We start from the raw sequence: 17,773 nt of genomic DNA, 5'->3' as shown, positions 1-17,773 counted from the left end.
CCCATAAGATATCAGTATGATCACCATCGACCCGCCTCTACATGTGACCGACCGGTCTGTTCGAACTAGGGCTCGATATCCCTAGTTCGCCCAAAGAGGGATTGGTCGTGCGGCCTTAAACCCTAAAAAAATAATTAGCGGCAACATTCAACTGCCGCAAAATCATCTTGTCCGACCAACTTTGCTAGCTTGGTCAGACGGTTTAGATCAAGTTCTAGATGGACGGGAAGGTGACGCCATGATCACCAGTCACCCCTCCTCCACGAGTAGTGATCGACCAAGCGATGGCATGTCTTTAGATCCACCAAACAATCAGCCAAAGGTGACCAATCATGCTACCTTCCTTTAAGACGCTTATTCGTGACTTATTCAATCGATCTCTAAAAAAACGATGCTTCATACACATCGATTAGTTTGAGCTGCTTAAAGGCGATGCTTCACATGCATCGAATACATACATATTTTATATTTGCCTCATAAACAACTTAGTTGTTTCACCTAATAGCATCATATGTTATTCTCCGCGGAAATTCCCACGACTTGGCCCACTTACTTGAGACATCAAACATGTCACAAATTGGGGGATACTTATTGGGGTATTGGTCTGGTGGTTTACAGCGTGCGGCGTGAAACACGCCCATTACGAGAACGTGCCAAGAAGGGACGAACGGTTAACAATGATGGAGTAGTGGGTGAAGGTGTGACCACGCAATAATCACCACCTCTTACACAACTCCATTACTCCACTACTTAACCTCCTCCACTTCCTACGAGATCAGGGTTGCGGTCAAATGACTTGTATAAATAGGTTCAACCTATTTTCGTCAAAAACAGAACACAAGTGTTATCAGCACAAGTAGCCGGAACCCATTTTCTGATACACAAGTCATAAACAGCCGCACCTTCATAATTCAACACTCTGATCTCAAACACCTTCTCCGCTTCCCTCCCTAAGATCAACCCTTATCCTTCACCTTGTGACCGAATTGAATCTGGAACGACCATTTCTTGGTTTAGGCCAGAGTCTTACAGATTGATTTCTTGAACCTAAAAGCATTCCCATGCAGTGCATTTGTTTAGGGTTTGAACCGTTTCTCATCAACACACCCCAAATTACCAAAAACAGCAGAATCAGTTTTTACCCCAAAACAACAAGCATGATCTTATAATAACCGAATGGACTCAAGGCGTGCCACATAAGCAAAGGTTCCGTCAAATTCGATACCTTCAATTTGTGAATACCCCTGAGCGATAAGTCTGGCTAACAATGGTGTCAAATTCATCAGACTTGTTCTTGAATATCCATTTAGTACCAATAATATTAACATTGGGGGGACAAGGTACGAGCTCCCATACATCTTGTATTTCAAATTTATTTAACTCTTCATGCATTGCATTCACCCAAGAGGGATCACTAAGAGCTTCGTCAATATTTTTCGGTTCTACATGAGACAGATAACAACCAAAATTACAAATATTTTGAAGTTGTCCTCTGGTCTTAAATGTAGAATCTTTTCCCCCAATAATATAGTTAGTATCATGATTCCTTTGAACCCAGAGATGACGTGGAGGAGCACGTTCTTGTTCAACAGGAATTTCCTGACTAGGACTTTTCTCCTCGTCACTAGAAATTTCAGGATCAGTAACAGTTGGAACAACTTCTACTGATACTGGTATTTCTTTGAATTTCTGAATTGTCTCCATTGGAGGCAATTCAGTAGGAGAGTTATCATGAAGAAAATTTCTCAAATCATCAATAATAATATTTGTTGATTCTATCATAACTTGGGTCCTGAGATTAAATACTCGAAAACCACGACTGTCAGATGCATAGCCAAGAAAAATATCTTCATCGCTTTTAGTATTAAATTTCTCTCTTTGTTCTCGATCTTTCAGAATGTAGCACTTACTTCCAAACACTCTGAGATAATGTAAGTTGGGGTTTCTACCGTACCACAACTCATAAGGAGTGTTTAGGGTTTTTGACCGTAAGCAGACACGGTTGATCAAATAACATGATGTGAAAACAGCTTCTCCCCAAAACCTTAATGGTAAGTGTTTGTTATGGAGCATTACCCTGGCCATTTCCTGAATGTTCCTATTCTTCCTTTCTACAACTTCATTAGCTTGAAGAGTAATGGGTGGTGAGTATTAGTGAATAATCCTCAGTTTGTCACAGAATTCAAACACCTTAGTGTCCTTTAATTCAGTTCCACAGTCGCTTCTAAATTTTTTTAGTTTGCGACCTTGTTCATTCTGGATTCTATTAACAATGATCTTGAATTCATCAAGGGTTTCATTCTTATGAGCTAAAAATTCCACCCAAGTGAATCTGGTGTAATCATCTACCATAACTAAAGCATACTTCTTACCAGCAACTGTAGGTTGTTGAATTGGTCCAAAGAGATCCATATGAATTAAATCAAGTGGAGCTTTAGTGAGAATTTCTCGAGATGATTTATGGTGAACTTTTGTTTGTTTACCCTTTTGACAGGCATCACAGACACCATCAATCTTTGCATTGATTTTGGGAACGCCTCTAACAAGTTCTTTGTTAATGATCTTAGTTAGAAGGAGATAATTGATGTGACCAAAACGCTCATGCCAAAGATGTGTAGATTTCACCTTAGTCAAATTGCAACAATTACTAAACTGAGTATCAAGAAGATAACAGTTATTTTTACCACGAGTTCCCTGAAAAATTACTTTTCCAGTTTTGTCAACAATGTCACATCCATTCGCATTGAAGACAACTTTATGGCCTTTGTCACAAATTTGACTAATAGAAAGAAGATTTTTAGTCATACCTTTAACGTATACAACATCATGGATTTCAAGAACGCCGGGTAGTTTGATCGTCCCCTTCTTGCTTATATAGCAACAACTCCCATCCTTAAACGTTTTGGGACCTCCTTCAAAGTCGCTTGAATTCACAAACCACGAGAGATCACCAGTCATATGTCGGCGACATCCACTGTCAAGAAACCATTGAAAGGGCGATGTTGATTTTAGAGCAAAAGATCCCATGCTAACACTAATATCCCGTTCAGGATTTCTTGTTAGATTTGTACACCTTTTTAGAGAAGTAAATAGTTGTTCAGCTTTCCTATGAAGATTACTCGCAACTTTTAAACTTTTCCTGAAAGATGTACATGTATGTTGAAAGTGATTGTGAGAGTCACAGATTATACATGGACCAAAATCTTTAATATTATTTGAGTGGTTCTGAGTCACATCAGGTTTCACAAAGCCTAAACCTCTTTTATCCCCTGACTTGCGACAATTCTTCAAAGAAGATTTAGAGGGGTTATTCAAATCCATTGAAGAAACTTTGACATACTTCAAATCCTTATACTTTGCAATTTCTGCAATAAAATCAGAATTGATCCGGATTTGTTCATCCAACTTTTCCTGGAGAATAACAAGCTCTTAAGAACTTTCTCTAAGATCAGAGTTAAATCCTGGTGAAGCGTTTATCAAGACTTTACTGTCCATGGAGTCAGATCGCTACAAACACAGACTTATGAGGTCTTACATGTGTTTGCCTTCTCTGATACCAATTGAAAAACGGGGGTCTAACAACCACACCCAATATTTTGCTTAGCAATCTGTATGGACTAACTCCAATATATTTTCAAAAGAATCAACTAGACAGTCAGACTCAGTCTTAAGAAAAGTATATCAAAGAGTTATATCTCAATTTTTCAATTCAATCCGCAATCAAACAAATAGGAATTTGCGAGCCTGATTGAATATAAGAAATAACTTGGACGGTATCAAAAACCAATATCCAAGTGTCAATCAATTTATATCAAGAACCAAAGGTTGGATTATCTAATTGATTGAACTACGCACAACCTGTGATATTTCAATTATATAAACAAACATAATGCGGAAAAGAAATAACACAGACACCAGAAATTTTGTTAATGAGGAAACCACAAATGTAGGAAAAACCCCGGGACCTAATCCAGATTTGAACAACACACAGTATTAAGTCGCTACAGACACTAGCCTACTACCAGTTAACTTCGGACTGGAATGTAGTTGAGCCCTAACCAATCTCACACTGACCAAGGTACAGTTGCGTTCCTTACGCCTCTTGAACTACGCTGGATTCTGCGCACTTGATTCCCTTAGCTGTTCTCACCCACAACTAAGAGTTGCTACGACCCAAAGTCGAAGACTTGATAAAAAAATCTGTATCACACAGAAAAGTCTATTGAATAGATAAATCTGTCTCCCACAGATATACCTACGAGTTTTGTTCCATCTTTTGATAAATCAAGGTGAACAGGAATCAATTGATAAACCAGACTTATATTCCCGAAGAACATCCTAGTATTATCAATCACCTCACAATAATATTAATCGATTAACGAAACAAGATATTGTGGAATCACAAATGATGAGACGAAGATGTTTGTGACTACTTTTGAATCTTGCCTATTGGAGAATAAATCTCGAGCAAATCTTAAAGAAGATAGTACTCAAACACAATAGAAAACCGGAAGATCAGAACACGCAACTACAAAAAAATTGTTGGGTCTGACTTCACAATCCCAACGAAGTCTTCAAGTCGTTAACCTACAGGGTTTCGTGAAAAACCTAAGGTTAAAGGAGAATCGACTCTAGTCGCAACTAGTATCACACAGGAGGTGTGGGGATTAGGTTTCCCAGTTGCTAAAGTTCTCCTTTATATAGTCTTCAAATTAGGGTTTGAAACCAATGTTACCTTGGTAACAAAGCATTAAATATTCACCGTTAGATGAAAACTTGATTAGATTCAAGTTAATATCTTTCAACCGTTAGATCGAACTTAGCTTGTTATACACAAATGAAATGTACTTAGATAAAGGTGACTGTACCTAAACGTGTACACTTAGTTGGTTCAACAATAGTTAACAAATGGTCAGCCATATGAGCACTTTTATATCAACCTTATTCATCTTCATTACAGCTAGTTCAAATGACTCAAATGAAACTAGTTATAGAGTTGTTCAATTGTTCATATTCTCATAGAAGTATACAAGACACAATTGAGTAAAAATCGATTTTGATTCACTCGAATCATTTCGTGAACATTATAGCCACGGTTTGCAAAAGATTACATTCCTTATTATATAAATGTATTAGTTCATGAACAAACCGATTTTAGAACATAACCTACTTAAGTATGCAAACGGGTACGCATACCCAAGTAGTCGGACCGAGTTTGGTTACGCCAGTACGCGTATGGGTACGCATACCATATTACACTTCCAAACTCCAGCTGAAATTCACGGAACTTGAACTTCCGCCAGTACGCGTACGGGTACACGTACTTAGTTCCCGGACTTCCAACAACCAACCAGTACGTGTACGGGTACGCATACCATGGTTCCCGGTTTTGGACTTTACACAAATGTGAATACACACAATGTTTATATCCAATCATGGTTACATGTTCTAAACCCTCATTTCAATCATTGAAACATTCTTGGAAGACGACAATAGGTCAATAGCTGTCTCACACAAACTATTAGTTTCAAACCAATTTTCAAGTGATTGAATGATCAATACGAAACATTCCGAGTATACATCAAATGATTGTCTCACATAAATCATGTAAGATGTTACAAGGAGATTTTCACATGATCACCTTTTGACTTTCGTCAGGAATAAAATATGAACTTGGCTAAAGCGGAAGCTTACCAACACATATTTCGAGAAATAGATAACTGAGATAAACTCAGCTCGAAATATCAAATGTGTATAATTGAAGTCTATATAGCAATACGACTTTTGTCACAAATAGGAGATAGAGTAGATAGACTTTTGAGTGATATATGAGTTCAAGTCTCCACATACCTTTTGTTGATGAAGTTCCACAAGTTCCCTTGAGTGGTTCTTCGTCTTCATTCGATGAACGCCGTGAAGTCTAAAGCTCAACTACACTTACTATCCTAATCCGAAGCTTAGCTATAAGTAGACTAGAAATCAAGACTTATAGTTTTGGAAACTAAACTTGACAAACAAGCTTGAGATAGCAATGCTTGCGAGTTCGACCGAGCAGTGCTCTAACACTATATAAGGGAGAACTCTAGCAACTGGGAAACCTAATGCCCACACCTCCTGCGTGATACTAGTTGAGACTAGAGTCGATTCTCCTTTAACCTAGGTTTTTCCTAAAACCATTATAGGTTAACGACTTAAAGACTTCATTGGGATTCTAAAGCTATACCCAACTATTTTCTATGTAGTTGTGTTTTCTGATCTTACTTTGTTCTACCGTATTGAGTACTATCTTCTCTAATATTTGCTCGAGATTTAATCTCCGATAGGTAGGATAAAAAGTAGTCATAAACATCTTTGTCTCATCGTTTGTGATTCCACAATATCTTGTTTCGCTTCCATACGATTAAGATTATTGTGAGGTGATTGATATTACTAGGTTGTTCTTCGAGAATATAAGACCGGTGTATCAATTGGTTCATGTTCACCTTGATTTATCAAAAGACGGAACAAAAACTCGTAGGTATTTCTGTGGGAGATAGATTTATCTATTTAATAGACTTTTCTGTGTGAGACATATTTGTTTATCAAGTCTTTGACATTGGGTCGTAGAAACTCTTAGTTATGGGTGAAATCAGCTAAGGGAATCAAGTGCGAAGAATCCAACGTGGTTCAAGAGGCGTAAGGAACACGACTGTACCTTAATCAGTGTGATATTGGTTTGGGCTCAACTACATTCCAGTTCGAAATTAACTTGTAGTAGGCTAGAGTCTGTAGCGTCTTAATACAATGTGGTGTTCACATCTGGACTAGGTCCCGGGGTTTTTCTGCATTTGCGGTTTCCTCGTTAACAAAAATTTTGGTGTCTGTGTTATTTCTTTTCGGCGTTATATTTTTATATAATTGAAATATCACAGGTTGTGCGTAGTGCAATCAATTTGTGAATCCAACCTTTGGTTGTTGATTGAAATTGATTGACACTTGGATATTGGTGTTTGGTACCATCCAAGTTATTTCTCATATTAATTCGGCTCACATATTTCAATATGTCCGGTCACATATTAATTTGAGAAATTGAGATATAACTCTTGGATGTATTTTCCTTGATTGAGTCTGACTGTCTAGTTGATTCTCTTGGAAATATATTGGAGTTATTCCATACATAATACCTAAACGAAATATTGGGTGTGGTTGTTAGACCCCCGGTTTTTCAGAGACTTGATTTAGTAGACTAGAAATCAAGAAATAATTTTTTTTCAACTAGTATTGACAACAAGCTAGAGATAACAAAACTTGTGGGTTCAACCAAGCATTGGTCGAATAAAACTGAAGTCTAGGTGGACACCAAAGAAAGGTGCTCAATTGATATTTATGACAAGGGTAATGAAAGGATAAAATGATGGTACATCTCCAAATTTTCCTACTAATGTAACTGATGAAGAAATTAAAATAATACCTTTGAATGTTTTCGGTAGTGAAGGGATAGAGAAGATCAATGTAGGGGATGTACGTAAATCACGTCAGCAAAGAAAATATAAATGTTTCATCCCATTCTACAGTCACTGTGATTGGAGGAGTCTTAACCCCATTACTTTCATAATTGAATAGTGCGCAAGAAACTGGATGTGATAAGGGACATGGTGGTACTGATTCATATGTTAAGAAGATCAAGATGCCAATGGAGGTAAGGTATCAAATGGATACATCTCAATCTCAAAGGAAGTTGAAGTGGTTTTAGCTAAAGGGAAGATTTTAGGAAAAGCTGGCAAGGATTCGGCAATCAGTGGTGCAACAAAACTTGTTGTAAAGAGTCCATCTAACCTTGAAGTTTAGTTGCATAAAATTTCTGGTGTGCATAAAAAGAGAGATGAAGATTTGGTTGCAAAGAAATTGGACATGAACTGTGACAAGAATACATGTGGTAGTCTAAAGAAGATTGATGGTGCGGTGAAACCAGCATTGAGAACTAATTGAGGTGTGTTGATGGAGGTTTTTAGCTTAGGGTTAAAATTGTAAAACCTTGCATCTGATGTGACGTCACTCTGTAAGAAAACGGAGCCATGAGTGTTAAACTCTCCGCTGGCATATTTATTGAACCATTCAATATAATTACATGAAATTTATCCAGACTGGCGCATGTAGCAATCATCCCATGTTCTGTAAATTTCGGCGTCTTGCCTACATTCACTTAATATAAGTTTCTTTGAATGCTTTCTATGCTATGTTATCCGGGTGAACCCTTAATGTTGATATGGCATGACAATTCGTGTTCACTCGCATCAGAGTAGCACGAATTTCCAAATATCAAGGATAAGGTCTTTGCATAAGGTATTCAATCAGAAAGCATGCTGCTCTCTGGCTATGAACCTAAAGAATTCCGTGTCAACACATAGAATTCAATCAATTACTTTTGCGCCTTTCGCAGTATACCAGACCTTGCTTGTCGAAAGTAGGCCTAGGCAAACTAGGTAATTAATCCGCCATGGATTAGTAGGTGCAAAAACCTGCCCAGAATCAGAAAACAGGGAGCCGTAGTAGCAAAGGGAGGCGTGTCCATGCCTTATGCCAGCTGGCACCACTTGCCATTGGCCACGCCCCATCCTAAACCGGCCATATTTCCCTCGACCAATCAGGTCGCCTCAAACTCGCAACACGCACATAAGTTATGGCTGGGCCCTTATTTGCCGGCCCCATTTCCCATTAACCAATCAGGTCGCTCTAAAATCCGCCACACTCACACCAGAAGTGTAGCCACGCCCATGCTTGGCCGGCCCCTCTCCTTCCTACCGACCAATCAGGTCACTTTAAAATGCGCCACGAGCACTAGAGGTGTGGCCGCGCCTTATGTTTGGCCGGCCCGTTTTCTTGACCAATCAAGTCGCTTTAAACTCGTCACCATACATTAAACGCCAAACACACCCTGCCGTGCCACTATACTAATTGGCAAGCCAAACGCACCCTGCCACAACAACATATTAATTGGCTTTCCGAAAAGCCTCACCAACATGCCGAACGTGCCATGTTGCGCCAATAAGTTGAGTGGCACGCCAACATGCCACTCCACCGCACAAACATGCCACTTCGTGGCAACATGCCATAAATAGCGCCCTACGTGCTAACCTACCTCATGTTCGGGGCCAACGCCATGATAAGCTCAAATTAGGGTTTTCTAGTCAGAAGCACGACCCTACATTAACCAAAACCCTAACTTTCGCAACACAAATAATGCCACTTCGGCCCCACAACATGCCACGAGCCGTGTGGGGACCAGGAAGCCCTAGGAATGGCGCCAAATCATAGCCACCACGACAATCCTTACTCATGTGGCCGTTTCCACACTACGGCCTTGCCATAGTTCCTTTGGCGTAGCTATGTCACCGTTTGTACAAAAAAGTGTCGCCATGCGGCGTCCGCATGCCAGACGCACCAATTAGGGTTTCGACATGCCAAACCCTAATTTAGGCAAAGTGGCTACGCCAACCAAGCCAAGTAACATTTTCCCAGAGCGTTAGGATTGATGTGTCAACAGGGACAATGTTTCCACGCCACATGTGGGTCCAACACCGAGGTGCCAAAGTTTAGCGGCCATGGCTATGCCAGGCGCTACTTCGTGCCACTGACATGTGCTAACTATGCCAGTCATGCCGCACGTGCTAAATAGAGTTGCGATGCGCCAAACCCAAATTTGGCTAAAAGTTGCCATGCCAACTGAGTCCAGTGACTCTCCTAAGGCCTCAAGATTAACTTAGAAACAAGACCAATATTGCCAGAAACCATATTTGGGTCTAACACCAATATGCCAAAAACAGCTGCCACGGCTACGCCACTGGCATGCCGCTACGCCATGGCTCCGTCACGCGCCACTATGCCAATGGCACCACTTCGCTATACAACAATATGCGGCCATAATCAATGGCCATCCTTCCTCATGAGATGCAATCTCAGCCATTTAAGTTCGCCACCGAACTGACAGACTTGTGGCAAGTTTCAGACGACCAGATGCCTAAATCTAGTGGCCATGGCTACGTCAGGCGCCACTTGCATTACCGTGCCACTGGCATGCACGAGCCATACCATCCATGCCACATTATCACTGGCGTACACCAAAACACCACCGTTCCATTATCAGGCGCCAACACAAGGTAGCCATAATCAACGGCTACCCTCCTTCATGAGATGCGATCTCAGCCATTGAAGTTCACCACCGAACTGACAAACCTGTGGCAAGTTTTAGGCGACCAGCCAAAACGATCCTAATATCATTACATGATATTTTCCTGCGGTAAGTCCCCTTACTTTGACTTGACACACGTATCAAAGTGCTACGTGTTTTCCACGAAAACACTCGAGACATCAAACATGTCACAAACTGGGGAATGATCATCAGGGTATTGGTCTGGAGGTTTACAGCGTGCGGCGTGCAATGCGCCCGTTACAAGAAAGTGTCATGAAGAAGGATAATTAGTGGTGGTAAAAAAGTAACGGTTTAAACGAATTCACTTCCTTCATCATGGAAGCATAATGACTGACGGTTACATGTTACTCTTTTCTTCCACCACTCAATCGTTTCCACTTCCTACGAGACCAGGGTACGTTTCAATATGACTTGTATAAATAGGCTTCACCTATTTTCACCAAAGAACAAGTTTTTGGTCAGCAACAACACAGTATCCAGAAATCACCTGATAGCTTTCCATTCTGCTAGCCAGTTCTACTTTCTGATACAAGTTGTAAACAACCACACCTTCAGAATCAACGATTCTGGTCTCAACACTTTCTTCGCTTCCCTCCCTAAGACCAACCCTTCTCCTTCACTTTGTGACCGAAGCAAGCCTGGAACGACCATTTCTTGGTTTAGGCCAGGATTGTACAGATTGATCTCTCGAATGAAAATTACTCCCATGCAGTGCATTGTTTAGGGTTTAGATTCGTTTCTCATCCACACACCCAAAATTACCAAAATCAGCAGAAACAGTTTTCACCCACAAATAATTGGCGACCACAGTGGGAGATTAATCTCTCGGTTACAATATCAATTTATAATTTCCAATTTAATTTTTCAATCCCGATCTCAAGATGGTAGAACTCAGGTCTGGATCAGCAACAAACCCTGAAAACACTAGCGCTGAAAATACACTCAGTATTAACGTTCCTTCCAGTGGCATTAATACGCCACCTATCAACACCAGCGGCGCGGAAAGCATTCCTTCAGGCGCTACACCTCCAGTCACTAGAGCCAGGGCCGCTGCCGCCGCCCCCAACGTTTCTTCAAGTGTGAAACCTCCAACCGTCACCAGAGCAGCTGCTACTCCACCATCAGGACGAGAAACTGGGGGAGCCAGAGGAAGCCGATCCCATATTATCATTGCTGATTTGATGGAAAGACTGGAGGTTCTCGCTAGAGCTCAGACGGAAATGGCTTCGACTCAGAAAGAAGTGCTTATTTTCCTCAAGACACTGACGGAGCGCCTACCACAGGCATCACGCCAACCATAGCCAACGAGGAACAACTTCAATACTCCTAGCACTGATAACTCAGCAGGGCGCACCTTTGTAGATGAAGAGACTCATTCAGGAGCTCCAGCGGAGAGGAATCAAACATCCAATTTTGTCACACGGGAAGATTTGGAACGACTTCTTCGAAATCGAGACAAAAGTGATTCTGCGGACATACATCAGCATCAACCCCCATATCCTTCTGAAGTACAAAAAATTCCTCTTCCGAGAGGATACTCTTCTCCTCAATTCTCCTTGTATGACAACACCGATAATGCACGTGAACATGTCTCTCGATTTTTGGAATCCTTGGGCGAGCATGAGTACAATCATGTTCTCCGTTTGAAGGAGTTTTCGAAGTCTCTTACCGGAAGAGCATACACATGGTACAACAGCATTGCACCAAATAGCATATCCAACTGGGATGACATGGTTACGACTTTCTACAATAAGTACTTTTTTGTGTCTGAGAAAATTGTTTACTCGTATTTAGGAAGGATGTTTCAACGAAACAATGAGAATCCAAATGATTATGTCAAAAGATTCAGAATTCAAGTGCTGAATTGTCACGACCCAAATGTGACAGAAAAATAATTAGTAGATTCTTGCATCAATGGCATGGTTCCCATCTACCGTGCCTTACTGGAGAATCTGCGATTCCAGACATTCTCTGAACTTCATGAGGCTGCTAAACGGTCAGCCACAACAGCACCAGCATTGTTTGAAAGAACCAGGTCAGCCAAGGTTGAAGACGCACGCGAAACTCGAGGAAACAGACGCCTCATTAACAAGCAATATAACACTAGCCCCTATATGAGCGTGGTAAGTGAAAGAGGAAAAAGGAAGGATCCAGCGACGGAACAACAATCCAAGCGCACAATGCGAGAACATCAGGCGGCTCCACCACGAAAGACCGCAGCTAAGGCTCTTGCGCAGCATCCAGAAGCCGGAGAAAAGGCCTTAGATTTCCCGTTCCCAATCGAAGAAGTAATTAAACTCTTGGAAGCATGGATCCAGGACGATGCCATCAAGCTGCCTCCTGCGCCCACCAACCGGAGAGGAAATGGCAATCCTAAGTATTGTCGTTACCACATATTTTTCCATCACCCGACCAGTGACTGCAATAGATTAAAGCGTATCTTCAAAGAAAAGGTGGAGGCAGGAGAACTTCAACAGGGCAATGAGGAAGTTCACAGAGATCCTCTTCCAGTCAGGAATTGCATGCTCTCTGGGGACGATGTTCACAAAACTGTGCAATCCATGATGCAACATGTATGCGAAATTCTCTATTTCACCAAGGCGCATCTTCAAGATATATTTGCAGCCCTTAATTGCGTTATGTCGGGCAAGCGACTTTTTCCTATTGAAGAAACCGCGTCAGAACCCCAAGCTCTCTCAGGAAGCAGTACTGGAAAATGCGACTTGGGACTGCTGACCACGGTTTATCTGAGGAGCGCCGAGCTTGATAGCACATTGATCGACACGGCCTCTGACTTCAACATCGTTACCATCAAGACTCTGAGAGATGCGAGAATTTCGAAGCAGGAGGCTATTCCTTCCCCAATTGTGGTCAAAAACTTGGAAGGACAAGCAATAGACGCATATGGCTACATCAACCTTGAAATTAAGGTGGAAGATGCTCTAACACATGGCAAATTCCACATTGTCAAAGAACTCTCAAATTATGACATGATTCTGAGGCGCTCATGGGTACATGGCAATAAAGCGAAATTAGGAGTATCCCCTGTGCCGGTGTCGATACCCGAAAGAATTTCCAACAAGCCATCCAACCCTGAAGATCACATGTTGTCGTGTCAACAACTTACCAAGGTAATTCAATTACCTGGAGGAAGCCCGTAGACGTTCATCTGAAGATTCCGAACACAAGTAAGTCTTATTGAACAAACCTTTCTGCGCCCAGTCACTTCTCCTCTCGGTCAGGCATGGGGACTCGGTCTAGTTATCAACCCGGACGTCATTAAGAGATGTGAATGGGATGCTGGGCCTTTCAAATTCTTTGTCAAAAATTTGGAAGCCGCCCCAGTCAAAGATAACGAGCTCAAAAATCAAGTGGTTGCAAAATGCCCAAACCCGATTCAAATTGGAGATATGGTAATCAAGGCGACCGCGTTTCAAGTTGGAGATGTAACACTGAAGCTAGCCGCTCAACCTGATTCACCTAAAGAAAGGGAAGACGAGCCATACCTGGTGGAAGATGTTATCTTGGGTGGTTACTGCAGACTCATCAATGCCTACAAATTGGAAGGCGTGACAATTCATTCACGATGGCTCAAGCCCTTATATACCTAAAACGTTGTGCTACCTTTTCTTCCAGCATTTTCCTTTTAAGTATTTCCTTCAGTAATTTCCTTTTTTTCCCTACAATATTTGTAATCCCTCCAAAATGATTGCACTGCTTGTTAGGGTTTCAATTTTAATTAAAAGCATCTTTATTTCAAAATAAGTTTTCCTAAATCATCTCAAGGGAAAAGTATCCAGAAAACCCATAAAGTCATTACCCATCAATTAAAAACCAGAAAAAACCAAACCCTACAAGAAATATCTTATTCGAAAAAAGAAAAAAAATACTGAAGAAGGGAATGTAAAAGGAACAAGATCATCGAGTGGCGGCACAGACACCTTCCTTCAAGAACATCTGGCTTTAACTTTTGCCCGACGAGGATTCTCTACTTCTCACGATGTGATTCCTAGCTTGTGAAGGCTCACACTTCTACATACCCAAGCGGCATGTCACAGACGTCCTGTGTAATTTGCGAGGAAAAATCCAATAAAAGGTTGGTCAAAATCCTTAATCATTGCTACTGTTTTTCCTATTTTGAGTTACTGTTGCCAACGGGATGCGAGGCGTTCCCATGGAAGTAGCTAAACTGAGAGAATGTGACACGCCTACTAGCATTATTGCTGCATCATTTATGTGATTTGGCTTCCCATCCGCTGAATCGCCTTGGAAGGGTAGAAGAACTTGTTTTTCGCAAAAGGGGTTTTAGGTCTCTTCCAGAAGATTTTATTCATTCAATCAAAGATGTGAAATTAACAAAGAAGCATAAATGAAAGAATATTACTTGGTGAAATATGGCTTCAGTCGCACGAACAAAAAGAAAAACCGAAGTATCAAAAATATCTACAAACTACGAAAAGATTGTTTTCTCTACGGAAGGAAATCGCAAAATGGGAAAACCAGTTGTCAATGACGAACACCTTGGTCAATGGCGCCTCCATCAGATATTTTTCAAGCACTTGCCCCAGCACCTTCTCCGACAACAAACATTACATCCAGAAGTTATCTCAGCAGCAGCTTCTACATCCCATCCAGAAGCTGTTTCAGCTTCAACATTCCATCCAGAAGCCTTTTCAGCAGCAGCTTCGACACTCCATCCAGAAGTCGTTTCAGCATCAACTTCAACATCCCATTCGGAATCCGTTTCGACAGCAGTTCCAGCATGTGTCCCCACAGCTTCTCCAACGACTCCAACATATGCTTCCACCGCCTCCCCATCTACCTTGACAACATCCTCAGCGATCCCTCCAACTTCCCCAACAGCAGTTACGGCCCCCACTCCAGAAGTTTCCTCAGTCTTGCAAGCCGTGTCAACATCTTCCTCCGGAACTTTTACAACAACCTCTTGAGGATGCTCCAGTTCATTCATGTCAGAATAAAGGATTACGATGTCATTATGGACAGGGTAATCAAACCGGCTCCCGCCCAGAAGTTTCTCAGGCTCAGTCCTTCGTCGTTTCAACCGAGAAGCGATCTCTCAGCTCTGATATTGGGATGTGGGGAAACTTTGTCAAGTTGATATTTCCCGACTTGCTGGGATGCTTCATCATGTCTCCACTTCTCCTTCATGTACATCAAATCCATGAAAGCCTGAGCACGCACCCGCACAATGCGTAGATGGGTGAGAGACATGCCTTGTATAATCCGGTCGGCTGCATGGAACAAAGGGTTGATTTGGTTTAATATCTCCTCATGTGAAGAAAACTTGGGTTCGTCGACTTCAAAAAAATTCTCCGAAGAGTCAAAGGTATAATCATCACCGGAAGATCCCATTGTGCACTACAAAAAAAAAAAATTGTTTACATTATGTCTGCGTCGGCAATCTACATAATGAAGAACCCAAAATGGAGAACTATGAGAAAAGACGCGAGACGATACCTGTGAAGAGGACGGATGCAATTCTATGATGATCTATATGAAAGAAAGGATAATTGGCTCACCTGGACTGCTGATGGAAAGAGGCTTGCCGCTACAGAGATAAAGCCAAAGATACGAAAATAAAAGGGTGGACAACGCCTTTTTATATAATCCAGAGCCACTAAACCGAAGAGAAGTAAGAGGAAATCAAAGGCCCGATCCAGATTATAATCCAGAGGACTCAGACTACTTCGATAGTGACACCCCAAGGCTAGGACGATCCACCATTCATGAGGAGCAGCAACGTGCAATGAAGAATCTTCGTGCTGAAATGATGGCGGAGATCAAGCAACTAAAAGCTAAGCAGGGGGCGGAAGGCTCGAGCAAGTAATGAAGGAAGCAAACACTACCCCATTAACCCAGCGTTTAGCCAAGGCTTTCATTCCCCAGAAATGTCATGTCCCATCCTTCGAGTGTTACGATGGATCCAGCTATCCCGCGGCCCATCTTCGATACTATAATCGAATCTTAGCCCAGTGGGATTACGACGATGCCATACTTTGCAGATATTTCCCTTCAATCCTAAAGGGATCTGCGTTGTCTTGGTTCGACAACTTGCCACAGGACTCCATTGATTCCTATGAACAGCTCACTGAAAAGTTCTTGGCAACTTACATGTATAACAAGGTCGTCAACACCGGAATGGATAAACTCTTCTCACTAGCAATCAAATATAAGGAGACTATCAGGGAATACACTGATATATGGCACAAGATCTGTCAAGCCATAGGGAATGTGGATCCGTTACTTAGCATCAACTGCTACAAGTGGGGTCTGGACAGGATGAGCCCGCTGTTTGTCAAAATTCATGGTACCATCCCTGCCACCGAGGGAGATCTTCGAGTGATTATAGAAAAACATGCCAGGTTGGAGGAGATTCAGCGAGAAAATCCCAGGCTCAAAGGCCCCAGCGAACCAACTCAATAGAACAAGCCAGCGGATCCAAGAGGGGCGGTTAGGATGAACGACCTGGCGAACATAGGAGAGAACGTAGAGATGATCGTCGACGTTATGATCGGAAATTCGAAGACCAGGTTTACACAAAATTGAACACCAGCTATGCGCGCATCCTAAGGGAGATCAAGGGTCGGGAAAACCTTTATTGGCCATGGTCCAAAGGAAAGCAGCCTCCGAGGTCGGAGAAGTCAAAAGAGTACTGTGAATATCACTGTTTCAACGGCCACCAGACCAAGAAGTGCAAGAATCTCAAGATAATGATTCAAAAACTGATTGATGCAGGAGATCTTAAGCAGTACGTACATAAGGCTGGCACCGATGATAAGGCCAAGCGAAGCAAGCAAGTTCAACTGCCTGAAGGAAACCGAACCGTTAACACCATCTCATGTTCCGAGGCCACAGGGCCATCTCTAACGGCGCAAATAGGGAAGAGATTGAGAAAGCAATTCGAGGACTATTGTGAGCTGTACAAAATCGATGGGGTAGAAGTAGACAAACACGAACATTGGATGGATGCACCTATGATCTTTGACGCTGAGGACATCGAAGAAGATATGGAGGATCGCAACGATCCCCTGGTTCTCACGCTGCCAGTAGCGGGATGCAATATCAAAAAGATCCTCATCGACGGAGGAAGCTCAGTCAACATTCTGTTCTACGACACATTCAAACGGATGGAGCTTAATGACGAGCAACTGATGTCTTTGTACTATACTATCTACGGTTCAACGGTGCAGCAACAAAGCCACTAGGAGACATCGTTTTACAAGTGGATGCAGGACCGATGAAGGTTGACACTCGATTCACTGTAGTAGATGCATCTTCGCCCTATAACGCCATTATTGGCCGCAGATGAGCACACAAGCTCAAAGGAGTGGCGGAAACCTATCACCAGTACTACAGGTTTCCAACTTCCGAAGGGGTAATGGAAATAAAAGGAGATCAGGTTACCGCACGAGAGTGTCGGGCTTTACAAAATCAGATTAATAACGAACAAGATGAGCAGCGGAAATCCTGAAGAGCTCGAAACAAAGAAGCTGCGAAAGAGAAAGCAATTGACGCCTATCTGGAAGAAATCTCTGGAAGAATCCTTGCAAAGGAGAATATAGT

The 17,773-nt window shown here is 42.0% G+C and overlaps 1 protein-coding gene across 1 annotated transcript; it reads left to right on the top strand.

The window, feature by feature from the left end:
* The first annotated feature begins 16,036 nt into the window (after positions 1-16,036).
* Positions 16,037-17,415, top strand: LOC113296023. The gene is made up of 2 exons (XM_026544364.1): positions 16,037-16,572; positions 16,689-17,415. Exons 1-2 carry the CDS (start codon positions 16,037-16,039, stop codon positions 17,413-17,415), a joined length of 1,263 nt encoding a protein of 420 aa, XP_026400149.1.
* Positions 17,416-17,773: the final 358 nt, after the last annotated feature.

The sequence above is a fragment of the Papaver somniferum genome, chromosome 7, assembly GCF_003573695.1.
Source record: "Papaver somniferum cultivar HN1 chromosome 7, ASM357369v1, whole genome shotgun sequence".
In the NCBI taxonomy this organism is placed as follows: Eukaryota; Viridiplantae; Streptophyta; class Magnoliopsida; order Ranunculales; family Papaveraceae; genus Papaver; species Papaver somniferum.
The sequence above is the reverse complement of the archived record's forward strand: the minus strand, read 5'-3'. Positions and strand labels throughout refer to the sequence as shown.